Source organism: Volvox carteri (assembly GCF_000143455.1).
Source record: "Volvox carteri f. nagariensis unplaced genomic scaffold VOLCAscaffold_70, whole genome shotgun sequence".
NCBI classification, from domain to species: Eukaryota; Viridiplantae; Chlorophyta; class Chlorophyceae; order Chlamydomonadales; family Volvocaceae; genus Volvox; species Volvox carteri.
The window spans coordinates 181,513-202,629 of record NW_003307613.1 but is presented as its reverse complement, the minus strand read 5'-3'; the positions used below and the strand labels follow the sequence as shown (position 1 = coordinate 202,629).

Genomic DNA, 21,117 nt, shown 5'->3' with positions numbered 1-21,117 from the left:
AGTTTTCCAGCCGATCGGGCATCGAGAGGTTGAGACATACAGCGGTCCCAAGGGAACATGAATACAAGTGCCATATTATGCAGTGATAAGGAGGAAGCCTTGAGGGTTAATTGGCCGCGTTTGTGGTGGTGGAATGCGGACAGCTACTAGTGGTTGAGAGAGGCGCGGGCCCACCGGCTGGGGGTTCGTGTTGCAGTGTGTTGGGCGTGCGCTGTGGGCAGCGGAGCTTCCGGGACACTGCGTCCGGCTGCGGGCCGCCGCCCCCTTGGCACTGTAGGAAAGCCACGGCTCCGTTTCCGTGGCTTTTCTCAAAGAGATGCGATTTCCCTTTTCCAGCTCCTCCGCAATCCTCACTACAGATTTGCCTGCAGTGACCGCACCGACCGTGCACACGCGCACATAGCACACGATGCCCGAGTTTTTCCCTAGAACCCCCCAGCTGCTATATTCGGCACCCACCTCGTGTTTCCGCACCTGGGCGGGACAACACTGCCGTCCACAAACCTGCTTCTAAAGCGCTGCTCTATACCTTGTTATCCCTTGAGTCCGCTACACTATCCATTCGTCACGCAAGACCGACATCACAGGTTCCAAACTGTACGGGTTCTTGGTACACAGCCAACACACAAGAGTTCAAGACGCTCTGCACAGTCCAATGACAGAAACAACAAACTCACGCAATTAATTAATCATAACTCGATTTCTCATTATGTTTAGTCCGAAATGTTGCCTGAATAGGCCATCAAGTCTGATGCAGGTCGTCACAGCTGACCGGAGTGTAATCGGTCCACGTCCGACGTAAAAAATATACAGATACGGCGACCTTAACCAGAGAGCACATTTTCCAATGCAAGCGCAAGATACTGGCCGAGGGCCGAGGGCAACCAACTCCACCCACGCATCCGGTTGCTATTGCACCGTCTCCAGTCCTATAGGCCCCACTATCCGCGGGCAGATGACAAAGATCTTCAGCACCTGATCCGTCATGAGGTCCCGAAACCACAAGTCAATCTCTCTTGTAACGGGTAAGCCACTGAGGAGGTTCATAGCACCCTTGTACGACATTACCAAGCCGGTATTCCTGCTGTACGACATGCGCGCCGGCACGAGCCGCGATGACGGAGACTTGCGCAGGAGAAACGTGTCCAGCAAGGCTGTCGTGAAAGAGCTGAAGGTACAGAAGTTATCCGTGGAATCCAGTCCGACGACGTCATAGCAGGGATCCAGATCCTGGAGTACCCCTTGTAATGCCGTCACGGTCTCCGGCGTTACTACGGCATCGTCCTGTGAGTAACAAGAGACCAACATCGCATGCAAGCGAACTGAGTGCCAGCGTGCTAATTAGCAAGCAAATCAAAACGCCACAAAAGGAACGAGTCACAGGCTTGGACGATGTGGGTTTGGGACGAAGTTTAATCTGCGCTTCCGCGCAAACCCTGCTCGTCCATACATTGGTCTGGCATGTGCTAGAAGACTTTGGCCTTCAAGCGCTACCGAAAACGCACAGTGCGTGCATGCTCACGTTCAGCTATGAGGTGCAAACTGTCGTACCGGATTCGAAATTGATTGGCATTGGGCATCTTTACATATACACTTGGGATAACCAAACGTACCCGGAGGAAAAAGTTCCATAGCTCTGTAGCAGGAACTCATGAGGAATATGTGTAATCGAGGAAAATTAAGCATTGTGCAGCGGACAGGATGACAACCCAACGGACGTATGACGGCCCAACCGAACCTCCGTGATACGATGAAGCAACTCCAAACCACAGTTGGCTGCTATCTTTCTCCCACAATACGCACCACTCACTTCAAACAGCAGCAGGTGGCGATTTGTGCGCTCCGCCGGAGGAACACCTTGTTTCACCATCTCCATGGTCCAGTTCTGTACAGCCAGCAGGTGCGATGCAGCAGTCCCCAGATACGAGAGATTTATGACTTTCTCCTCGTCGTCAAAGAGCGGAGCAGCGGCGCTAAACCCAAGCCTGTACAACAGCTGGGTGAGGGGCCCCTGCGGCTTTGCGTGCGTCTCCGGTGCAACAATGCGACGCGCCACTAGATCCAATATCTGGTCGCGTGTTGCGCCACGCGCCCAAAATCCAGGGAACAGCGTGCACGGTACATTCGCCAGCTGGCCACCCTCCCTTTTAAACCAATCGCAGAGTGCCGGGGCGATGTGGCGCCGCTCAGGACTCCAATAGCTATGGATGACATATATGTCTGAGATAGCCAGGGGTAAGCCACGCGTAGCGCAAGGCACCTTTGACGGGCCCCCAAGCTGAGCGGGCCGGCCATTGTTTGAGACAAAGACAGCTGACAGAACCAGCAACAAAAGAAAGAGCGGGATTACGGCCACAAGAAATCGCTTCCATATTGGAAAGAATTGCTGCCCGAGTTGCCTGATGGGTTGTCCTTCCAGAGAGAAGGTATGAGGGCTGACTGCATGTGGACTAAGCACTATCGGGCTAACAATATGTGGTACATTGGAGTGTGTAGATGAGATACATACATGAACATGCGAGCACCTGGCCCGAACCTCACTAGTTCCACCCTTGCCTCCATGCTGCATGGATGGCAATGTGGTTGATAACAATTCACAGTGGGAATTAATGTTTAGCATACACACCGACTATGAAACGCAATTGAGGTCATTCCGGCTTTCAGGGTATGTACCGTAGTACTGTAAGCTGCAAGGCGCCGTACTACAAAAGACAAAATTGTATGAAGAATCCTGAGTTGTCCCGTTCATTATATTATTTCAGGTCATTCAACGCTAACTTGTCTGGGTACAAACGCGGATAAGAGTGCATTAATTTTGCGACTTCTTGCCGCTTTTAAACTGGGGAAGCTTTTGCAACCAACGCGAAGCTCTATTTTTGAGTTACGATAAAATTAAAGAAATTAATTGACGACCTAGATTTTCAGGCGAACCTAGTGCTTTCTCGTCCTGGTGGCCTGGGGATCGCGCTCCAAGTCAGGCGTTCGGGAAGATTTTTCAAGCTGATAGGATTGGATGAGAAACAGTTTTTGGTAGTTTTTGTGTCTGCGCGGCAGAAGCTCTGGGATCTCGGTCCGTCAATGCGGATATCCGTGATGCCATGCAAGTGGATGATCAACGCGGCCTTGCAAAAGCATTTTTTGGGCGAGGCCCCGGGCACGAAGCGCCATTCGGGGGGCCGAGCCCCCTAGGTTCACTGTTGTCGGTCCGTCAGTCCGTCCGTCAGTCAGTCATGGTGTAACATTTCATCATATTTCGCATAGTTCGCCCCGCTTTAAATTGCGTCTGAAAGCTATTCTAATTCTATTGATAGATCAAGGGAATGAATTCAGATATATCTGCGGCCGAAGATAGCTTTCCAGGGTGAGATCAATTTACATATCTCACTCCGCTAAAGCTTGCATATAAAAGCTACACCAATTCTTTATCGATTGGCCAAAGGAGAATATTCAGATACACCGGAGCGCGAAGATAGCTTTCCATGGCTTCGAGTTTGACTTCCCCTCACGCCGCAGCCCTTGCCTCTGACGTCCTTGCATGTCCCTTACATTATAGATTCATAAGCAAACGGCATGACTCTTTATGGGTTGGTTCCTTCATGCTCGGCAACTTTAGACCGACCCATGGCAACGCTCTCCCTCCTAGCATCTCGCTCGTGCCTGTTTGATTGTTGTCCTTCTTATTCTCATCTTCATTCATTCAATCCAAGTTCAAATGAGGTGTGCCTTTGCGACACACCATCAGCTTTGCCGCTGCATTCCGACTTCAAAATGTGCAATTGGAACGATCCCCGAATGCGTTCTGGCTGGGAGCGGACAACAATTGGTCCATGAAGCACGGGCACTTTGGCGCGCCTTGAACTGTCAGCCAGCAGACCGAAGGGCCGGTGTCGAACGGCCCTTCGGTCTGCTGGCTGGCAGTTCAAGGCGTTTTGTGTGTATGTCATCCTACGGATTGCCGCATCACAAGAAGGCTAACTGTTCCGTCAATAATGATAATGCTATGGCGGCTGCACGCTTGCGACGATCCAGACAGGTCTACGCCGCCATAGCAAGTCTGCGGACCTTTATTGTTTGAGAATTACAATAACAAGTGTGTACTCCCAACGTGTCGGCGTTCTTGTGCTTGCACTCCTATGCCGTACGGACTGCCCTGCCAAAGCGAGTGAGCCTCCGGGTTCGTTTGAGCCGTACGAGCTCGCCGAAGCTTGTAACATCCAACATTCATCCATGATAGGACTCGAAGCGATAAGGACCTCTACGCATATAATTTTCCTTATCCATGCTAGAATGTTCAAGTACAACGACAGCGGCCCTAGCCCGCACCGTGCAGGCACTGCTGCTTGCATGCGGTGTACGGCTTGTGTGCCAGGCTCCGCAGGCCACCAATGAGGAAAGGGAAATCCCCAGCAGCTCATGCGTAGACAGTAGGATTGTGTTTGAGTAGGGGCCATACCCTGCCCGGCCGACCGCACGTATAGTTTGGAATGTTGTTCATGACGCAGCCAGCGCGACTATTTTTGGGGCACACACGGATGGTGCATGCCGACACTTAAGGAGCCCCCTCTCGTCCAACACGTTGGAATCATTTAAACACGCAGAGGGAGGTGATGTTTAGTTGGTGGTGACTGAGTTCTGCATGCTGGATTGGTGGCGATTGCTAATCTGTGTCTACGGATGTCGGGTGACTGGATGAGGTGGGGTCTAGTTGGCAGGACCCAAGCCGTCATCGACTTTCAGTTCACATGGCGAAATTAACTTTACATTGAAAGTTTAAACGGTGCATACGCTTGCCAATTATGGGTCCAAAACCGAAGTTCGAAAAGCAGCTGGGCAGCACCATCTGCTCCTACTTAGGAACCGCTAACAGGCCCGCTAAAATTATTACATGAGGATGCGATGGACGAGCCGACGTCCTACGAAGAAGACGGAAAGCTCGCCTCCTGTCGATTTAGGGAATGACCGAACACGCAAACGGCTCCGGAAGGCGTTATGCCTCTGCCGCACACTCGCGGTGACCTCTGAAGAGGCGTCAGATGTCTCTGAAAAAATTCAACGCGCAAGCTTCTATCACAGCCCTCTTAACGCAACAGCTTGCTGCGAGGTGAAGCTCCGGGATCACGCCCTGAGCACAAGCAGAACTAATGGAAGCTCTTTAATCACTCTACGCAAATCCTCATCCAACCTGATCCCGAATCCTTCCTCGGTACTCACATTCACCCACTCCCGTCGCGAATCGCCCAATCGCGACGGTCAATAGAAATCTACTCTTAGCAATGTCGAGCATCTTCCGATCTAGTCAATAGGCACGAATAGTCCGTTCCAAGAACCCGAATGCATAACTGTCCGATCCTATAAGACACTAAGCACACTACGCGTGCGGGAACATGCTGACCTGTCAAGCGTATTAGCCAAATCCACGGATGGAACAGGGGCCAGTGCCTTCAGGGAACGGGCGCAATCACACTGCCCCGCCCGGATATTTGACCGTCTCAGATTGACATTGAGTCCGCAAGCCCTAATATTACTGGACACGCACCTGTCGGAAACCATCCCTGGAGCCGCTGGCTCCTGTCCTGGCTACCCTACAAACGGTGATCAACAGAATCTGCGCTCTCAGCAGAAGCTGAGCTATGACTACGGAAAGAAAGTGCAGCTCCCACCAATGCCTACACGGCCGAGCTTTAGCACGCCTACACAGCGGCGGACACCAAAACTGCTAAGAATGGAAGGCCTTTGACCAGGGTTTTGCATACCACCAGTTCTGCAAGAAGGGATTTCGTTCACATCATAAATGATGTGAACGACCTATGATCGACCAAGAGGGTACACGGCGACCCTCTATGATCGACCAAGAGGGTACACGGCGAGTCTTCCAGGGACCTCGACGACATTGTGATAGAGCTCCAAGGACGTCTTAAAATGCATAAACGAGGCTCCACCAGCTCTTATGCAAATGCTCTCATACGAATGTGCATACGATAATTTTTCTACAAACGCAGTCGACCTGCAGCTAGCTTATGCAACACATGCCACCCCTTCCGGAGCCAAGATAGTCTTGTCGATGTGATCGGGCTGGGCCCCACGGGGCGCCAAGGACAACCAGGACTCGTTCACTGTACACCAGCCCATCGCTGACATGCGGGGGCCACGTTAAATTGAAGGCATAAAAAAACTCGGGCTTAAGCTCAAGGATGCATACCCAGAGCCGCTTGCTGGTCTCAACGTCCTTCACCAGCTCTCCATGACGTTACAACACGAGGGCAGGCCACGTAGACCTTCAGGATCCTATCCGTCACCAGGTCGCGCTCCCATAGATCTGACACCCGTGTGATCGGCAAGTAGCGGAAGAGCTGTACGGCACCTTTGTAGGAGAGCACGACTCCCGTCGTCCGGCTGAAGGAGATGCGTGCTCGGATGAGCCGCGGTAAGGACCCGGGCGTGTGAAGGCCTAGCATGCGCATCACCCAGTCCAGACGACAGCTGAGGGAACAGAAGCTGCCAGCAGAGTCCAGCGCCAGGATGTCAAAGGAAGGGTCGAGTTTCGGTAAAGCACTCTGCAGCGCCGCGACGGTGTCAGTCGTCACAACGGCGTCATCCTGTTGGGGCAATCGACATACACAATCAGTTTAAGCGGACTGGCAAAAACCAACCGGGAAACGCTGTGAATATCCATAGCTCTGAAGCCTTGCGCTGTGGATAGCAGTAAAACGTACTTGCAGACAAGCTGGCTCACCTCGAAGATTATAAGTAGCCGCTTAGCCCGCTCCGCAGCAGGAAGACCTTGCTTCAGCATTCCCATCGTCCAGTTCTGCCAGGCAAGTGCATGTGAAGCCGCTGAACTTAAGGATTCCATGTCGACGACCTCTTCTTGCTCGTTGAAGAGTGGACACGCGTCGCTAACGCCTAGTCGGTACAACAGATGGGTCAACAGACCCTGCGGTTTCGCGTGAGTCTCAGGTGCCACAATCCGTTTAGCTATGAGATCTATGATCTGGTCACGCGCCAAGTCTCCAGGCCCAAATCCCGGGAAGGGTGTGCAAGGCACCTTCCTCAACAGCTCGCCGCCATGACGTCCCAGCCAACTGCAGAGATCAGCCGCCGCATGATTCCCGAGTGGTCTCCGATGACTATCAATAACATAAATATCAGAGATGAAACCAGGTGCGGCAGCCCTGGGGCCAGATACACGTGAGCCATGGAGCGCGACAAAGACTAATAGGAAAAATAGACTGATGGCACAAGCCACCAGTACCGATGTACACCGTGATTGAGGTCTGCTCACGGCATCGGGAGCCTGCGGACTGACGGGTATGATAAGGTACTTATTGGACTTAGGGATGTACTTACTCATCGATGAGATAAATATTTATAATATATCCTAGTATCACAACAAATTTGTTACTGCCATGTGCCAAGCCTATGGTACTCTCTGACCCTGGTCAAGGGGAGTCGTACAGTGATGAGCGTTTGGGATCCACGAAAGAACATGGAGGTCAACTTCACTCAGAAAGAACTGAACAGTTGCGTCATATAAGCTGCAGAAGAGCAGAATTTTTGAGGGCGGACCCGCGGACCGCAAGGCATTTTAGGGTCGAAGCCCAATTGAGCAGAAACCCGTAACATCCAAAGAGGAATTACTGGTATGATTTTATTATGGCTCCGGTCGTCAATCTGATTGGCATGTACATGCACGCTAGGCAAAGGTTTGAGGACCTTGGTGACATTAATCCAAGCTGAGTGCATTCAATTAATACTTTAATGATTACCATTTAAATATTTCTTGTGACGGGTAAGTAAAACAGCGTATTGGCGAACTATCGTAAAGCCACTTTCACTGAGGGATCTCAGGTCATGCATGCACTAAATGGGGTGATCACGGACCTATCTAATGGGACCTGCGACAGCACGGAGTCGGTGGAGCGCATTAGTACCCTCCTGCGGAAGGTGCTGATTCGAGTATTTGCGGGTCGCAGGCCTGAGGGTATGCAAGTGGGGGATGGTGCACTATGGTGGAATGAGGAATGCCAAAGCGCCCGGCAACACATGCTTGCTTGCAGGGTGAGGCTTGGCCCTGGCAGGGTCGAGAATAAGTCAGGTCCTTTGTGGGAAGCGTTCTGCAAGGCACGTAACACAATGAATCGTGCCAAACGTTGTGCCCGAGCAGGACATGATGCAGATAGGATGCGTGAGTTTGTGGTTAGGTGCAGGCACGAACAGCGTGCATTATGGCCGGCCTTGGGAGGGCAACTCAGGGAGCGTTGTGCAATTGACGACTTGCATGTATTTCGGGATCACTTTGCCACCTTGTTAAACGCAGGAGTTGGGGAGACGGGTGTTGAAGGTGCACATCGGCTCCTTAACTATATCTCCTTTTTTGGGGCCCCTTTGGGAGAGGGTGCTTGGCAAGCATGTCGGACTGCCATGAAACCCCCAAAACTGCCTCGAACCCCCAAAACTCAGTGATCATCACGTGATGCCGCGTCTGCCAACAGGGGCCCCCTGCACCCCTAAACCCTTGGCCCCGGGGGTTTTGCGGCAAGGGCCCCTTCCTTCTTCCAAGCTCAGCTAATCACATCCCCGCGCACCTTAAAGCCCCGTGCAAGCGTCCCCAGGCTGCAACCCAGCCTTCATCCTCCAGCACCCTCCCGCTCCCCCTTCCTCCCCTCCCTCTCCCACTCTCATCACCTTACCACGTCATCCTGGACGCTATCTCCCACCATAAGCACCTGGCTAATCTCCACACCCCAGCTGGAGCACCCCAGTTGCAGCTTGCACTTCGGCCACTGCTATTGACAAAGTCCGGATCTTCAGCCGTACGCTTGGCCTATCCCCCTGTTTACGAATCCCTCGCACTTTGCTGCTATGGTGATCACATGTCATATGACAATAACAGAGAATAACAGCTTTTATGCCGCAAACCAGTCACATGCCGCGCTCCTGACATTACAGTCCAACTGTTGAGTAGGACTCGATAGGATCAACAAAGCCATCGCAGGTGACCAATAGACGATGATGACAGCGCTCGCCTGACTGCGGCTGACTGGCTGCAATGATGAGGGTCTTAAGCTGTTGGGGGCCCCGTGATTGTGTGTTAGGTTCTTCGGGGAGCTAATTTGATTGCGGGCGTTGTGTGATGTTGCATTCGCCTCTGGCCGCTGGGCGGACGCGTTGACCGGCGCGCGGAATAATAGCACCAAAAGGACCCGCCGCATCCCTGGTGTCGCTCGTCCTCCACGCCACGCACACACACAATCGCATACACATATACGCATACACGCACATACCACTATGACAACCACCGTCAAGAGCCAACTAGCCGATCCCAAGTATAATCTTGTAACGGTTCAGTATCTACTTCTCCTCGTACCGCGATCTCTTGAGCTAGAGATCCCGGCGGCGAGTTAAGAGGAGTTCCGGCGGTGTTCCGGCGATATCGGGGATTCGCTTAACGCATAGACACCAGCCATCATAAGCCAAGGCCTCACCCAGCAAGGCGATGTCCAGGTAACCTTGCTCTCAAATCCACGAACCCCCCAAAACTCTCCTCTTCAGTCCCCATCCCAATCCAGAAGGGAGCTCCCTACCCGGCTGCTCAACACCCCTAAGTTGACACATTGGCATGTTGCCGACGGCACGGACCCTGCCCTCGCCTATCGGCCTATTGCGCTCACCATACACCCACCGAAGTCACCCTGGCCTATAGCATCATGATAGCCAACCCAGCATCAAACGTTAGTCTTGGGTGGTCAAGACTGTGGCTTTCTGGAACGGCGGAGGCAGCAGCGTGTACGACGTCTCCAACAGATCCTGCAAGTCCGTTAGACTGCCCACCTGTTGGGAAAACGGTTGTACGGCAAGGTGCGCTTGTAAGACAGCTATGGATGGACCGGGGACCGGGGCCCCGGCGTAGAGACCTCCACAGGGCAGCACCCATCAGGCCCGGTCGGCGCTCGGAATCACGTACATGCATACACACTATTGCCCTTGGGCCTTCGGCTCGTATGGGTAGTTTTACAGGTATGGGGTCACGCACCCCCAACCATGTAACGCATACACACTATCACACACACGTGCACCATCCTCGCCAGTGGCCTTGCCCGCGGCTCAGATTGTTAGAGTTCATGTTATCTCCGAAGTATGTAGTCTCCATTTCTCAGAGATTGGTTTGCCGTGTGCGGTATTGTGTTGCGCCAAGAATGTAGGGGCTGCTCTCGGCAGCAGGCGGGGTTCTTTTTTTGCGAAGGCCCCTTCACGAACTGACTCATAACTTGGACAGTGTCCAGCCGCCGGGCGAACCGCTTGAGCAAAAATACCGGAACATTAACGCTCTCAAGCTAATATGTTGGCGGTTCCCACCTCCCGCTCACCACATGTGTGGGCCGCCGCTCTCCACTGAAGGACTCGGGACCTCTGCGAGCTGCGTGATCCAGAAGCACCGTGATGGCGCCGGCGCGGTTGCCGCTCACCTGGACGGATGAGGTTGACATGTGGGGTTGGCAGGGGGAAAGACGAACCACAGACGAGTGGTTACCTGAGATAGACGGATACTGTCAGGAATTTTAAGAAGTTAACAACCAGTAGTGGCTTGTGAAGTAGTCATTGGGGACAGGGGGGAGGGTCATGCGGACACAAGAAGCCCCAGTGGGGGCCCTTGTCCTGGGGCCTCAGTGGGCCGTGCATCAGGTAAGACGGACAGACAGACAGACAGACAGACAGACAGACCGAAGGACAGACAGACAGACAGGCAATAACGCGGACCCTGCGGACACAGGGGCCCTCCGGACCGCGGAGACAGTTCAGTCACTGGAAAGCCCAGAAAGGCGCTGCGGTATAGCCACCGCGGAGCACCAGGCAGGCAAAGCAACGGACAGGTCAGTTAGGGGAATACGCAGGACGGCAAAATAAGAAGGCGAGAAAGCACGTCCCGGTCACTGAGGGAAATGGAACATGAAGCACCGCGGCACGTGTTCACGAGCGAAAGTGGGGAAACAGGAAATGGGAAACAGAAGCACGCAGACACACACACGCACCCCACCCGGGTGCTCGCTTTCCAGTTTCGAAACGGCGCCTGAGAAAATGAACCATGGACAGCGAGCACACAGCGCAATGCGGGGCCCCCATTCGAATGTTTCCGGCGGGTGTGGTCCGTTGGCGGGTCTTTCCAGGAATTTGGGTTTCAGGGATCATCACGTGATGCCGCCCGCGTCCGCCAACAGGGGCCCCCTGCACCCCTAAACCCTTGGCCCCGGGGGTTTTGCGGCAAGGGCCCCTTCCTTCTTCCAAGCTCAGCTAATCACATCCCCGCGCACCTTAAAGCCCCCTGCAAGCGTCCCCAGGCTGCAACCCAGCCTTCACCCTCCAGCACCCTCCCGCTCCCCCTTCCTCCCCTCCCTCTCCCACTCTCATCACCTCACCACGTCATCCTGGACGCTATCTCCCACCATGAGCACCTGGCCGATCTCCACACCCCAGCTGGAGGCGATATGCTGCAGGGCGGCGGGACTAGGCCTGAGGCACGGACGGTGGTAAAGTAAGGGGACAGGGAAAAGGAGACCTCGAGTGGCTCCGACGGGGTACCCGGCCAGGGGCCCCGTAGGTGGCACAGACGAGCCGAGGAGCCCTCCCGTCCTATCCACTCTCACAAGGTTGCTAGTCTTCAATTCGTAGCAAGATCCAAGGTCTGGCGGATGGACGGCCAGACGGATCAGCAGGCAGAGCGGCAGACAGACAGACAGGCAGACAGGCAGACGCGGTCCCTCATCCATGTGTCCGCGTTGCGTGTCAAGCCTTTAGACGCCAGTTGGCAGAGCGGCGCGATGAGTCGGCAAGACCACCCGCTTGTGCCAGGACGTGTGAGCTCGGAGCGATCATAGGAAGGGCCCACCACCTTCCGGGGATGTGGAAGGTCCGGCCCACAGCATACAACCCACATTCCGCACCACACCAACTACTACTGTCAGACAGACGGACAGACAGACGGGAAGGATGCCGGTTCGGGGGCACCTATGCCTGCTGCCCGGGGCCTTACTTGTACGGAAACTCGCATTCGCGCGTGATGGCGGGCTTGAACGGCACCAAGCCCAGAAAGTCGTGGAAGTGCTGCACGCTACGCCGTACATTGCGGGTTATGAGGCCCCTGCAGCGTCACCGGGACCCGCGGGCATGGCAGCCACGGCAGGGCGGAGCGGGGCGGGGCACTGGGCAGCTGAACATGGGGCGATGGAAGGTAAGGGTCGTCCGCACAGCCCCTACAGAGCTCCTAGGACTCTAGGGGGCCGCCGCTTCGAAGGAACATCGGGGTAACGCCAGGTGCTTATGAAAACTGTAAGAACTGTACGACACAGCCAAGTGCGACCGTACACATCCACTGCGGCCACCCCTTCCTTGAAAGATCACATCTGGCCAGTAACCACTCTGCCCACTCAGACGTACAGCCCCACAACCAAACCCCAAACCTACCTCTCCTCCCCTCCATGTACCCCCCCTCCATGTACCTCCCCTCACTTCCCGCTCATGGCCCCACCTGGGTATCCCTCTCTGGTCCAGGAAGCCGCACAGCTCCAGAGCCCCCGGCATCAGAGCCATGTCGCGGAGGGCCTGCGGCGGACGGACAGAGGAGGTCAGCGGGCGGAGTGCCGTGGCTGACCAGGAGGTGGCACCAGCGGCTTCTTCACGCGCTTCCTCCCTGCAAAGCAAACATCCGTAAGGCCGCCGGATGCGCTCGGTGGATCCGTCTCCCTGGGGATTACGGGGCTGTTGACCTTGTGTGTGGGGAGGAGAAGGGGGGAATGGAGGCGCTACCGTGGCCACGTGACCGACCTGGCGAAGGCGCCGACCCAGCCGAAGCGACCCAACGAAACCGAACAGGGCAGCGAACGCCCGCCCTACAAAACCAGACGCCACAATGACATGACCCTTTGCCCCATTCCTCATTGAGTTGCATTTGGGTAATGGAGTGCAAGGCGCCGATTATTTCATCCTGTTCTACCCTCTTCCCCAGCCTGCCGGCTCCACCTGTTCTTCAATCTCCGCAATGGTGGCGTACGCGCGCGCGCGCTCCGCTTCGGGCCATCGGTTGATGACGTCCAAGATGTCTCCCTGATCGGGCATCAACCCCACTCGGCGCCTGGGAGTTGCGATGCAGCAGCGTGCGTGGCAGCGTGGGCTCCAGGTTGTCGTCATGCAACGGTCATGCGGGACATGGAATACTGGCTGTAGATATAGTATTGTATAGTGGACCTACCTCATTTCGGCAAAGTCTATGACGGGCTTGAGAAGCGTCCCGTCCATGTCTGCGCCGGGGAAAGACAGCCTGGTCTGCGAGGCATGGCGCTGCTGCCTGATCGCAACCTGTAGCGTCCATACCAAAAACAACTCCACGAGCAATTGGCTTTCCCCTTGGATCCATCTTTGCCGCAAAGGTTCGACCCCCTTGCAAGCGGTGCGAAATGCAATTACGCCAGAGCGCTCGACACGAGCTTGGCGCCCTTAGCAATAGAGAGCATACAGCCATAGGAATATTTAGGAGCCAATTGTGCGCTGCTAGTCCTCAAGACGCTAGCTTGGGGAAAAGCTAACAGAATAAACGAGAAAAACCACCACCAAAGTGGAGCATTTCATGATCTCATGCAGACATCGGCAAACGGGTTATTTCTGGTATCAGGAACGGGTCTATTTCTGTCTTCCATCTTCCAGTACAATGGCCCGCGACCTGTTCTTCATAATTGACCGCGGGCTTAGGTCGTCGGGCGGCCCTTCAGGTCGCATAACACCTTTCGTATACGGCGTATGATCCTATTTCTGCAAGCTGGCCGGCTTCGGGAACTCTATGTCTGGTTTCGGGAGTTTCGGTACGACCCGTAACGCCCGAAGCGCTTTGCCGACGTCTGATCTCATGAAACACCAAAACATAATCCTCTCTCATCACGTTCGTTGCCTCTACACAAAGTAAGGGTAGTGTGTAAAAGATGGTAAAAGACTTAAAGCTAGAACGCGGCCTTATGCATACGAGGTTTTCCAGTTGGCGACTCCAGCAGCTCGCCACTGTTAATCGTCACAAGCTCTATGTCACAGGACATGCATCGGCCACAGCTACGACAGCTCTGGACTTCCTGCACACTCGCGCGTTCGTACTTCGGAACCATCTGCTGCTAAGCGAAGGCAGGCTTTTTGTATTCACGCAGTCCGAATACAGACCTGGCTATTTCGTCTATGAGTTGCTGGCGGTCCCAGCATCTGATCCAGGATTCCTTGCATCTCAAGTTGCAGGCAAGCTCGCAAAACTCGAGATTGCACACCGGTCCTTTGAGGCCGTGCAACCCCTACTTCAAGCATGTGCCGCAGTCTCCCCCTCAGAATTGAATATATACGCGACCTGCTCCGGTTGCCCCGTGTCTTGTGCTGCACGGCAGAACTTGGAGCAGAAGCCGGGGAGGAGACCGCGGGCGGTGCGGTTGAGGCAGTGGTAGATTGCAGTCTGGCGGTGGTGGCGGAGGCCCCGCAGCCGCCAGGCGCTGCTCCTCTTACCTCGGCCCTGACAGCGTGCTCAGAGCACCCGATGGGCACCTCCCCCCTGCCGCCACCACCGCCTTCCCCACCACCCCAGCAGCAACTCCTGCTATCCCGTGGACATGGGGATATCGTTCTCATGCGGCGCCTGGGCAACCATGTGTCGTACAGTAATCCAGTATATCCCTTGCAACCACGTCTGCCGTTGACCGGTGTACGGCCGCTCATCCTCGAGGCGGCGTTCGCGGCGGATAACGGTAGGTGCCGGATGCAATGGGCATGTATGCCTGCATGTATGTCCGTCGTAATGGGGCGCTCCCTGGACGGATTAGAATTACCATGCATATCTCTCAGGTCGTCGGTTGGAACTTGGCAACGGAATTAACGAATTCACGGTTTTTTTCGTTACGGGTGGGAGTTGAGCTCGATGCGTTCTTGAAAGCGGACCGCTGAGGAGTCCAAGCCTCGGATCTCAGTTGTATCATAGCTTCCATCTTAGGGTTTCTTAGTCGCTATGTGTGCGCTTTGGTTTCCGGACTCCCTTCCTCCCGACTCCACTCCCAGCAGTTGGTGGTGCTTAGGACCAACAACACGGGTCCAACAACCGCCGTGGCGGACCCTTTGCGTCTCGCATCACCCCGGTTCATCCCCTGTTCCGCCGCCTTCGCCGACTGTCCCCCAGGCGACATCACGGCGGTGGTGTGGGCGATGCGCAGCAAGGGCCCCCACCTGGCCGCCTGCTGTGAGGTCTTCGCGGTCGCGCTCCGGCCCGTGTGGGAGCGGCAGCAGCAGCAGCAGCAGCAGCAGCCTCCTGGAGGGGGAGGGGCACCCGGGGTGTCGGGGCCTCCACGCCCCAACAGCGACAACCTGCATCTGAGCACGGTGGATGTACAGCTGCTCCTGGTACGTACGTGTGTGTGCGGGCGGGTGGGGGTGGAGGGGAAAGGAGGGGGAGGGGTTCTGGCGTTTAGGGAACGACAGCTCCCGGACAGACGGACAGACGCACAGAACAGACATTACCCAGCGGGATGATGACCCCCGGAAGATATCCCCGAAGAACAACGCAGTTGCAAGGCCTCCCCCTCGCGGATACCGCTGCCTCCTACCGACCCGTCCCTCACCCTTCTTTATGACCCCCTTACATACACAGACACAAACACGCATACACACACACAGGCACAGACACAGACCCACACCTGACGCTTTCTCTTGGTATGTTCTTTGTCAACTCCCTCCCGCCCAGCGAACCAAGTTGCCGCCCTTCGTGGCGCGGGTGGTGAGGCAACCACACCCGCACCCGCACCCAGGGGAGCAGGAGCAGCCGGAGTTTTTCGAACAGCCGGTCGGTGGTGCTGCGGGTTGCGACTGTAAAGTGAGCGGAAGTGGGGACCGCCATTGGATGCTGGTGCTGGGCTTCGATCCCAGTACCGCGGGACTTGAGGAAGATGACGGTGTGGACGGTGAGGAGGACCGTCATCACCATGTGCATCCTCTTACAGAAATGTCGGGAAATTAGTTTTTTTCAGAAATGTATTTTTCTGTACAAATATTTTGCAGTTACTATTGGATCCAGTTGACGGTTTCCAAATGCTTTAGCCCGGGTCCACCGCTCCTGCTTCTTACAGCTCCACTGCGCGAGGACCACCAATGCCACCGCCACCATGGCGCACCCCCTCCCCGCCCGTCTGTGGCCCTCCCTGGTCCTTGGAGGGTGTGCGGGCCGGCAGTTGTTCTATTGGCAGCTGCATGTAATCCCTTTCCCGGCCATCCGCGGCTGCTCCTTTCTCCTGCTACTGCTCCTGCTACTGCTCCTGCTACTGGACCTGAGCATCCAACCTTATGAAACACACACCCGTATGGCAACCGGCGCAGCAACCATGGACATCACCATGCCGTCAGGTGGGGCCGACAGTGCGTGCGGTGGCGGTGGCGGTGGCGACCCAATGGACGATGAAGGCGACGACGACGACGACGTGGATCCGCGGACCTTGGAGGCGGCAGCTGCACGACTGGCCCACATGACCAGTGAGGAGCGGGAGGGGGCGCAGTGGGGGGCGCAGTGGGCGGACATCTACAAGGAGAGCGGGCTGGACGGGGTGGGGGCCATGGGGCATGAGCCCACCATGGACCTGGCGGCGTGGAGGTTTCGGAGCGGCGGCAGCGGCGGTGGAGCCGCGGGAGGACAAGCCGGTGCTGTAGGCCGGGGGCAGCGTATTGACAAGGTGCGCGTGGCAAACACCGCCCCTCCCCTCCCCTCCCCAACACCCCTCCAGCAGGTTTAAACTTTGGGCGCCGGCAGTTTATTCCATGCTCTCTTGCAGCATATAATCCACGGCCCCCCCCCCACACACACGCACACGCACGCAATATAAGCACAGGCGCAAACCGGAATCGGTTTGTCGCGCAGTTCCGGCGGTAACGCCGGGTAACGGCCACGTAATGGTGAATCGCGTGAGAATTGCTTGGCTGGCCCCGCCTCATCGCACTGCTTGGCTGGCCCCAGCGCGTTTTTGCCATTTGGATGCATTTGGACGCATTTGGACGCGTGTAGCAGTTGTTTCCTTTTCTTTGAGTTTTTGTTTTGGCGGTACGCGCTGAACCAAACCTCAACCGTCGGCCCTCTCTCCTCCGCAGCCCCTGGCGCCCGTTTGGCGGCTCAGCTGCGGGGCCCACCGCCTGCTGACGGCCGAAGGGCCCGTACGGACATGTCAACACCACCACCAGCAGCAGGCGCATCACCAGGCCGCCCAACACCCTCAGACACAGCCGCCACTGCTGCTGCTGGGCGTTACAGATGACGTGGACTGTGCCGTACTGCGAGTGGACTGCTCTGGCGCCGGGCGGAGTGCGGGGCCCAGCGGGGCCGTGGGGGAGCGAGGGGGTAACGGGGAGGGGCAGTTGCCGGAAGCCGTGCAGGTGTGCAGGGGGCTGCAGAAGGGGGTCGTGAGGGTCCGGTACGCAGTGAGGGCGCAGTTGGGTCGTTAGGGGGGCACCTGGTCTCTCACACACACACACACACACACACACACGTGGCATTGAGGCATTGACCGATGAACCGTTGGTCGATGCCTGGGATGTGGCAGTGGGGAGGTCAGCAGCTACCGGACGTCTGCAGTGGAGGCGGTGGGGCTAGGGAAGGTGGCGGTGGTCGGGGACGGCTAACAGCGTGTGTGTGTGTGTGGGGGGGGGGTCCACTGGGGTGTTCCGTTTGGTCCTGCTGGGTCTAAATACTTGGGAGTAGTGATGTGGGTCTAAATACTTGGGAGTAGTGATGTGGGTCTAAATACTTGGGAGTAGTGATGTGGGGGTAAAATTAGAGAACACACCGAGAGTAGGGTATTTCAGGGGAGGGGGGAAAGAGGGGGTCAGCGGCCCCCGTCACACATATGCATGTGTGCAGTGTCTCCGATGTAAACAGAGAGATATCTCGCGCGTATGCGCGTGCGTATGCGTGTGTGTTTTGACACGCTGCAAGCCCCACTGCTGACACCGACCCTGATTCTGAATCCCCTCCTACTGCCACCGCTGCTGCTGCTGATGATGATGATGATCTGTGGCTGTCTCCTGGTGGGTGCTGGTGCTTCCTACCCCTGCTAATGATGCTGGTGCTGGTGCTGGTGCTGGTGCTGGTGCTGCTTTTCTGGGCCCCAGGTTCGCCACGTCGTCAGCATCCCCGCACTCGCCTACGTTGCGGCCGGTAAGACTTTCAAACGCCACCTGCTGCTCTCAAGTACAGGAGCTATCGACTCAGGCAGCAACACGAGCTTAGCCGGCGTCTGCGGCACCAGTACGACACCCCTGGCGGCCGTACTCGTGGAGAGCCAGTGCTTTATGTACATGTACGGCAGTACCTCGACGCAGGAGGAGTACGGCAAGCAGCAGGTGGTGGATTTGCAGTTGGAGGACGGTGAGACGGTGCTGGGGGCGAGGCTGGTTGAGGTGGAGGAGGAGGGATCCGCCAGCGCCAGCGCCAACGACGTTGCCGCAGTCGATAATCCCCACCCAATGGTTTTTGTAGTGGTGGTGACGCAACGGCGGCTTCTGTCCTACCGGCTGGAATTGTGATGATATGTATTTCTCTCTCACACGCACACACGTACACACGTACACACATACACACATACACACATGCGCACTCACAAGCACACAGCCATCGACAGCAGGTTCGGGTTTGTCCTTCCTTCCCGGGTCAGAGGAAAGGATAAACCCAGGCAATCCCCCGGAATAGAGGAGGAGGAGGAGGAGGAGGTCCTGTGTCCACATTAGTGCGGCGGGGCGGATGGGGTTCAGGGTGTTTTGGGTTGCGGGGACGTTGAATGGCGTGTCTCTTAAAGCACCGTAAGGTGCCTGTACGACAGCAGTTTTTCATTGATCCAAGTTATTTTTTCTTCCTGTCGGCGCGTCTGGGCCATGTAAGATCGACAACTTTGTAATTAAACAAGTGGCAAAGAGCAGTGCCAGGAATTGGAGTAGGGTTTGCGCTTCGCGCAGCCCTCTGGCTGAGGGGAATCCTGGAAGGTGCGGTCCCGGGGGAAGAAGTGTGTGCCGTAGTATACATACGTACATACGTACATGTTTACATAACCGGTAGCTACCGGACACCGCATGCATGCCACCCTATATGGCATGTGCGTTCGGTGGGGTTGGGGGTTGGGGGCTGGCAACCTGTGGAATGCGCGCGTGAGCTGTCCGTGTGCACTGGCAAGAAGGCGCAACCTGATTTGCATGTTACCAAAATTCTCTAAGATTGAATGTTCCAGATAAATTAAGGTTCCGCTTGATACTGTTACGGTTGCACAGCCTGCAAATCTTGTCGTGGCTCTGGCTCGAGGAGGCTCGAGGAGGCTTGAGGTCCATATATGAAAATCCCTATGCGACTTATTGGTCTTCTTGCGTTGGTCCATCGGTCTAAACAAAACAAAATTGTAGCTTTGTCCAAAGTACCCCAAAGGACGGGCGTCAAAATCGCGGCGGAGCCGAGAACGTGCTGGAATGTGGAAGTTGGCGAAGGCCAAGGCAGCTTAGTTATACGAAATGTCAACGAACTAAAACCTGATATCGCATTTCCCTGGCGCGCTCTGATGTGTGGCAATCTATCATCATCAAACGCGTAATTTCACCATAGAAAAAGCTGGCTGCTTGGCTGGGTCACGGCGTGTTCACTCTCTCTGTCAACCGTTATGTCTATATCGTCATGGTCACCGGGTCACGCCGGCTAGCGCAAACCACTTTTTATTAAGGGCATCCTTTCAAAAGGTTTGTGCATCGCGGTTGGCGCCGAAGGTAGATAGAGCTCTCAGGATGTCGGTAACCCGAACAGCTCGCGCAAGCCTGGAGACACGGCAAGGACCGCAAGCGAGCTTTAGCGGCGATTTGAAAGGCGAAACAAACCAATTGGAGGGTGATGATCTGCATAGTCATGGACATGGCAAGGCGAGTGGAGGTTGCTGGGTCAGCGTGTTTCTTACAATTCATGCGCTTACAATGCTTTCGCCGCAAACTGACCGGGACAGGGCAAAGCCCCGCGGCCTCATCCAGCATCCGAAATTCATCCCGAGATTTCAGCTGGATAAAATTGTGCTGAATTTATTTTTTCCCCATCCGCTGTAATTCCACCATTGGAACCAGCCCTGCCAGGGCGGCGCGGGAGAGGACGCGGTTCGGAAGCATCGGATCTCCTAGCCGGATCCATCTCAAGCCTGCCTAAAATCGCTTTACCTTTTCCAATCAGACGAAATAATCACCGATTTTTACTCACACTCCCTTTTACCTTCTCACCCTCCCTTCTTGCTGCTCCCCGCCCTCCTTCCGCCTCTGCGCCGCCCTCCTCCCCCCTCCCCACCCGGGGCGCATAACCCCTGGCAACCCACGACATGCTGCCAGATATCCTGGTCAAACTTCCTACTCCTGTCCTGGTCAAGTATCGGGGTCATTTTTGGCGACATCGCCACCTCGCCACTCTACGTGTACAACAGCATCTTCGCGGACCTTCTTCCAGGCAGCCAGCCTCGGAAGGTGAGGGGAGGGAAGGGGAGGAGGATCCGATGTCGACTGCATGTAGGGACGTGAGGACTGAAGGGAGGAAGGGAGGTGTATGTGTGTGTGTGTGCGCGTGTGTGTGCGTGTGTGTGTGTGTATGTGTGTGTGCGTGTGTGTTTTCCCGCACCCCGGGGATCTGCATTTGGGAACATCGGTACCGCGAAGTGGCCATTTGGACTTCTTTTCCCCCCTCACCTCAGTGAATTGAAAGCTCCGTCCTTCGTCCTTCGTTCCTGTTCCCCGCTCTTTCCCCCCCTTTCAAAGGCCGACGTGCTGGGCGGCGCCAGCTTGATCTTCTGGACACTGACCCTCGTGGTGATGGTCAAGTACATTGGGGTGGTGCTGCTGGCGGACGACCAAGGACAGGGTCAGCCGTACATCGCTCTTTTTTAGCACTGTACTGCACGGCATTGTACGGCATTTCACTGTACCAGTCCGTTACTACACGGTATTACACGGCATATCACCTGATGTCAGGGGTTCCCATCAGGGCCTACCCGGGGGCCACCGATGCCCTCCCCACTGACGTCGCTTTCCCGCCCTCCCCCTGAACTACCTTCGCTCCTCCCC

At 55.8% G+C, this 21,117-nt stretch overlaps 3 protein-coding genes across 3 annotated transcripts in view; 1 reads left to right on the top strand and 2 right to left on the bottom strand.

The window, feature by feature from the left end:
- Positions 1-318: 318 nt before the first annotated feature.
- VOLCADRAFT_107575 (uncharacterized protein) lies at positions 319-7,351 on the bottom strand (the record flags this gene model as incomplete). The annotated part of the gene is made up of 6 exons (XM_002957145.1): positions 319-1,284; positions 1,811-2,220; positions 5,537-5,582; positions 6,297-6,596; positions 6,734-6,808; positions 7,283-7,351. The coding sequence occupies 6 exons, from the start codon at positions 7,349-7,351 to the stop codon at positions 910-912; spliced, it is 1,275 nt and encodes a 424-aa protein (XP_002957191.1). The 3' UTR covers positions 319-909.
- Positions 7,352-9,336: 1,985 nt separating this feature from the next.
- VOLCADRAFT_84005 (uncharacterized protein) lies at positions 9,337-13,323 on the bottom strand. Its single transcript, XM_002957144.1, has 7 exons — positions 13,244-13,323; positions 13,015-13,126; positions 12,524-12,597; positions 12,029-12,136; positions 11,415-11,508; positions 10,368-10,466; positions 9,337-9,831 (listed from the first exon to the last, which is right to left on the bottom strand). The coding sequence occupies exons 1-7, from the start codon at positions 13,288-13,290 to the stop codon at positions 9,733-9,735; spliced, it is 633 nt and encodes a 210-aa protein (XP_002957190.1). The 5' UTR covers positions 13,291-13,323; the 3' UTR covers positions 9,337-9,732.
- A 505-nt stretch (positions 13,324-13,828) lies between these two features.
- VOLCADRAFT_98269 (uncharacterized protein) overlaps positions 13,829-21,117 on the top strand; it is a gene marked incomplete at both ends in the record, with an annotated part of 16,620 nt that continues 9,331 nt past the window's right edge. Inside the window, 10 exons of the mRNA XM_002957191.1 lie at positions 13,829-13,850; positions 14,412-14,765; positions 15,191-15,411; positions 15,752-15,968; positions 16,219-16,730; positions 17,143-17,424; positions 18,160-18,205; positions 18,245-18,447; positions 20,392-20,523; positions 20,812-20,886. Coding sequence (XP_002957237.1) covers positions 13,829-13,850; positions 14,412-14,765; positions 15,191-15,411; positions 15,752-15,968; positions 16,219-16,730; positions 17,143-17,424; positions 18,160-18,205; positions 18,245-18,447; positions 20,392-20,523; positions 20,812-20,886 — 2,064 coding nt within the window. The remainder of the gene's footprint in view (positions 13,851-14,411; positions 14,766-15,190; positions 15,412-15,751; positions 15,969-16,218; positions 16,731-17,142; positions 17,425-18,159; positions 18,206-18,244; positions 18,448-20,391; positions 20,524-20,811; positions 20,887-21,117) is intronic.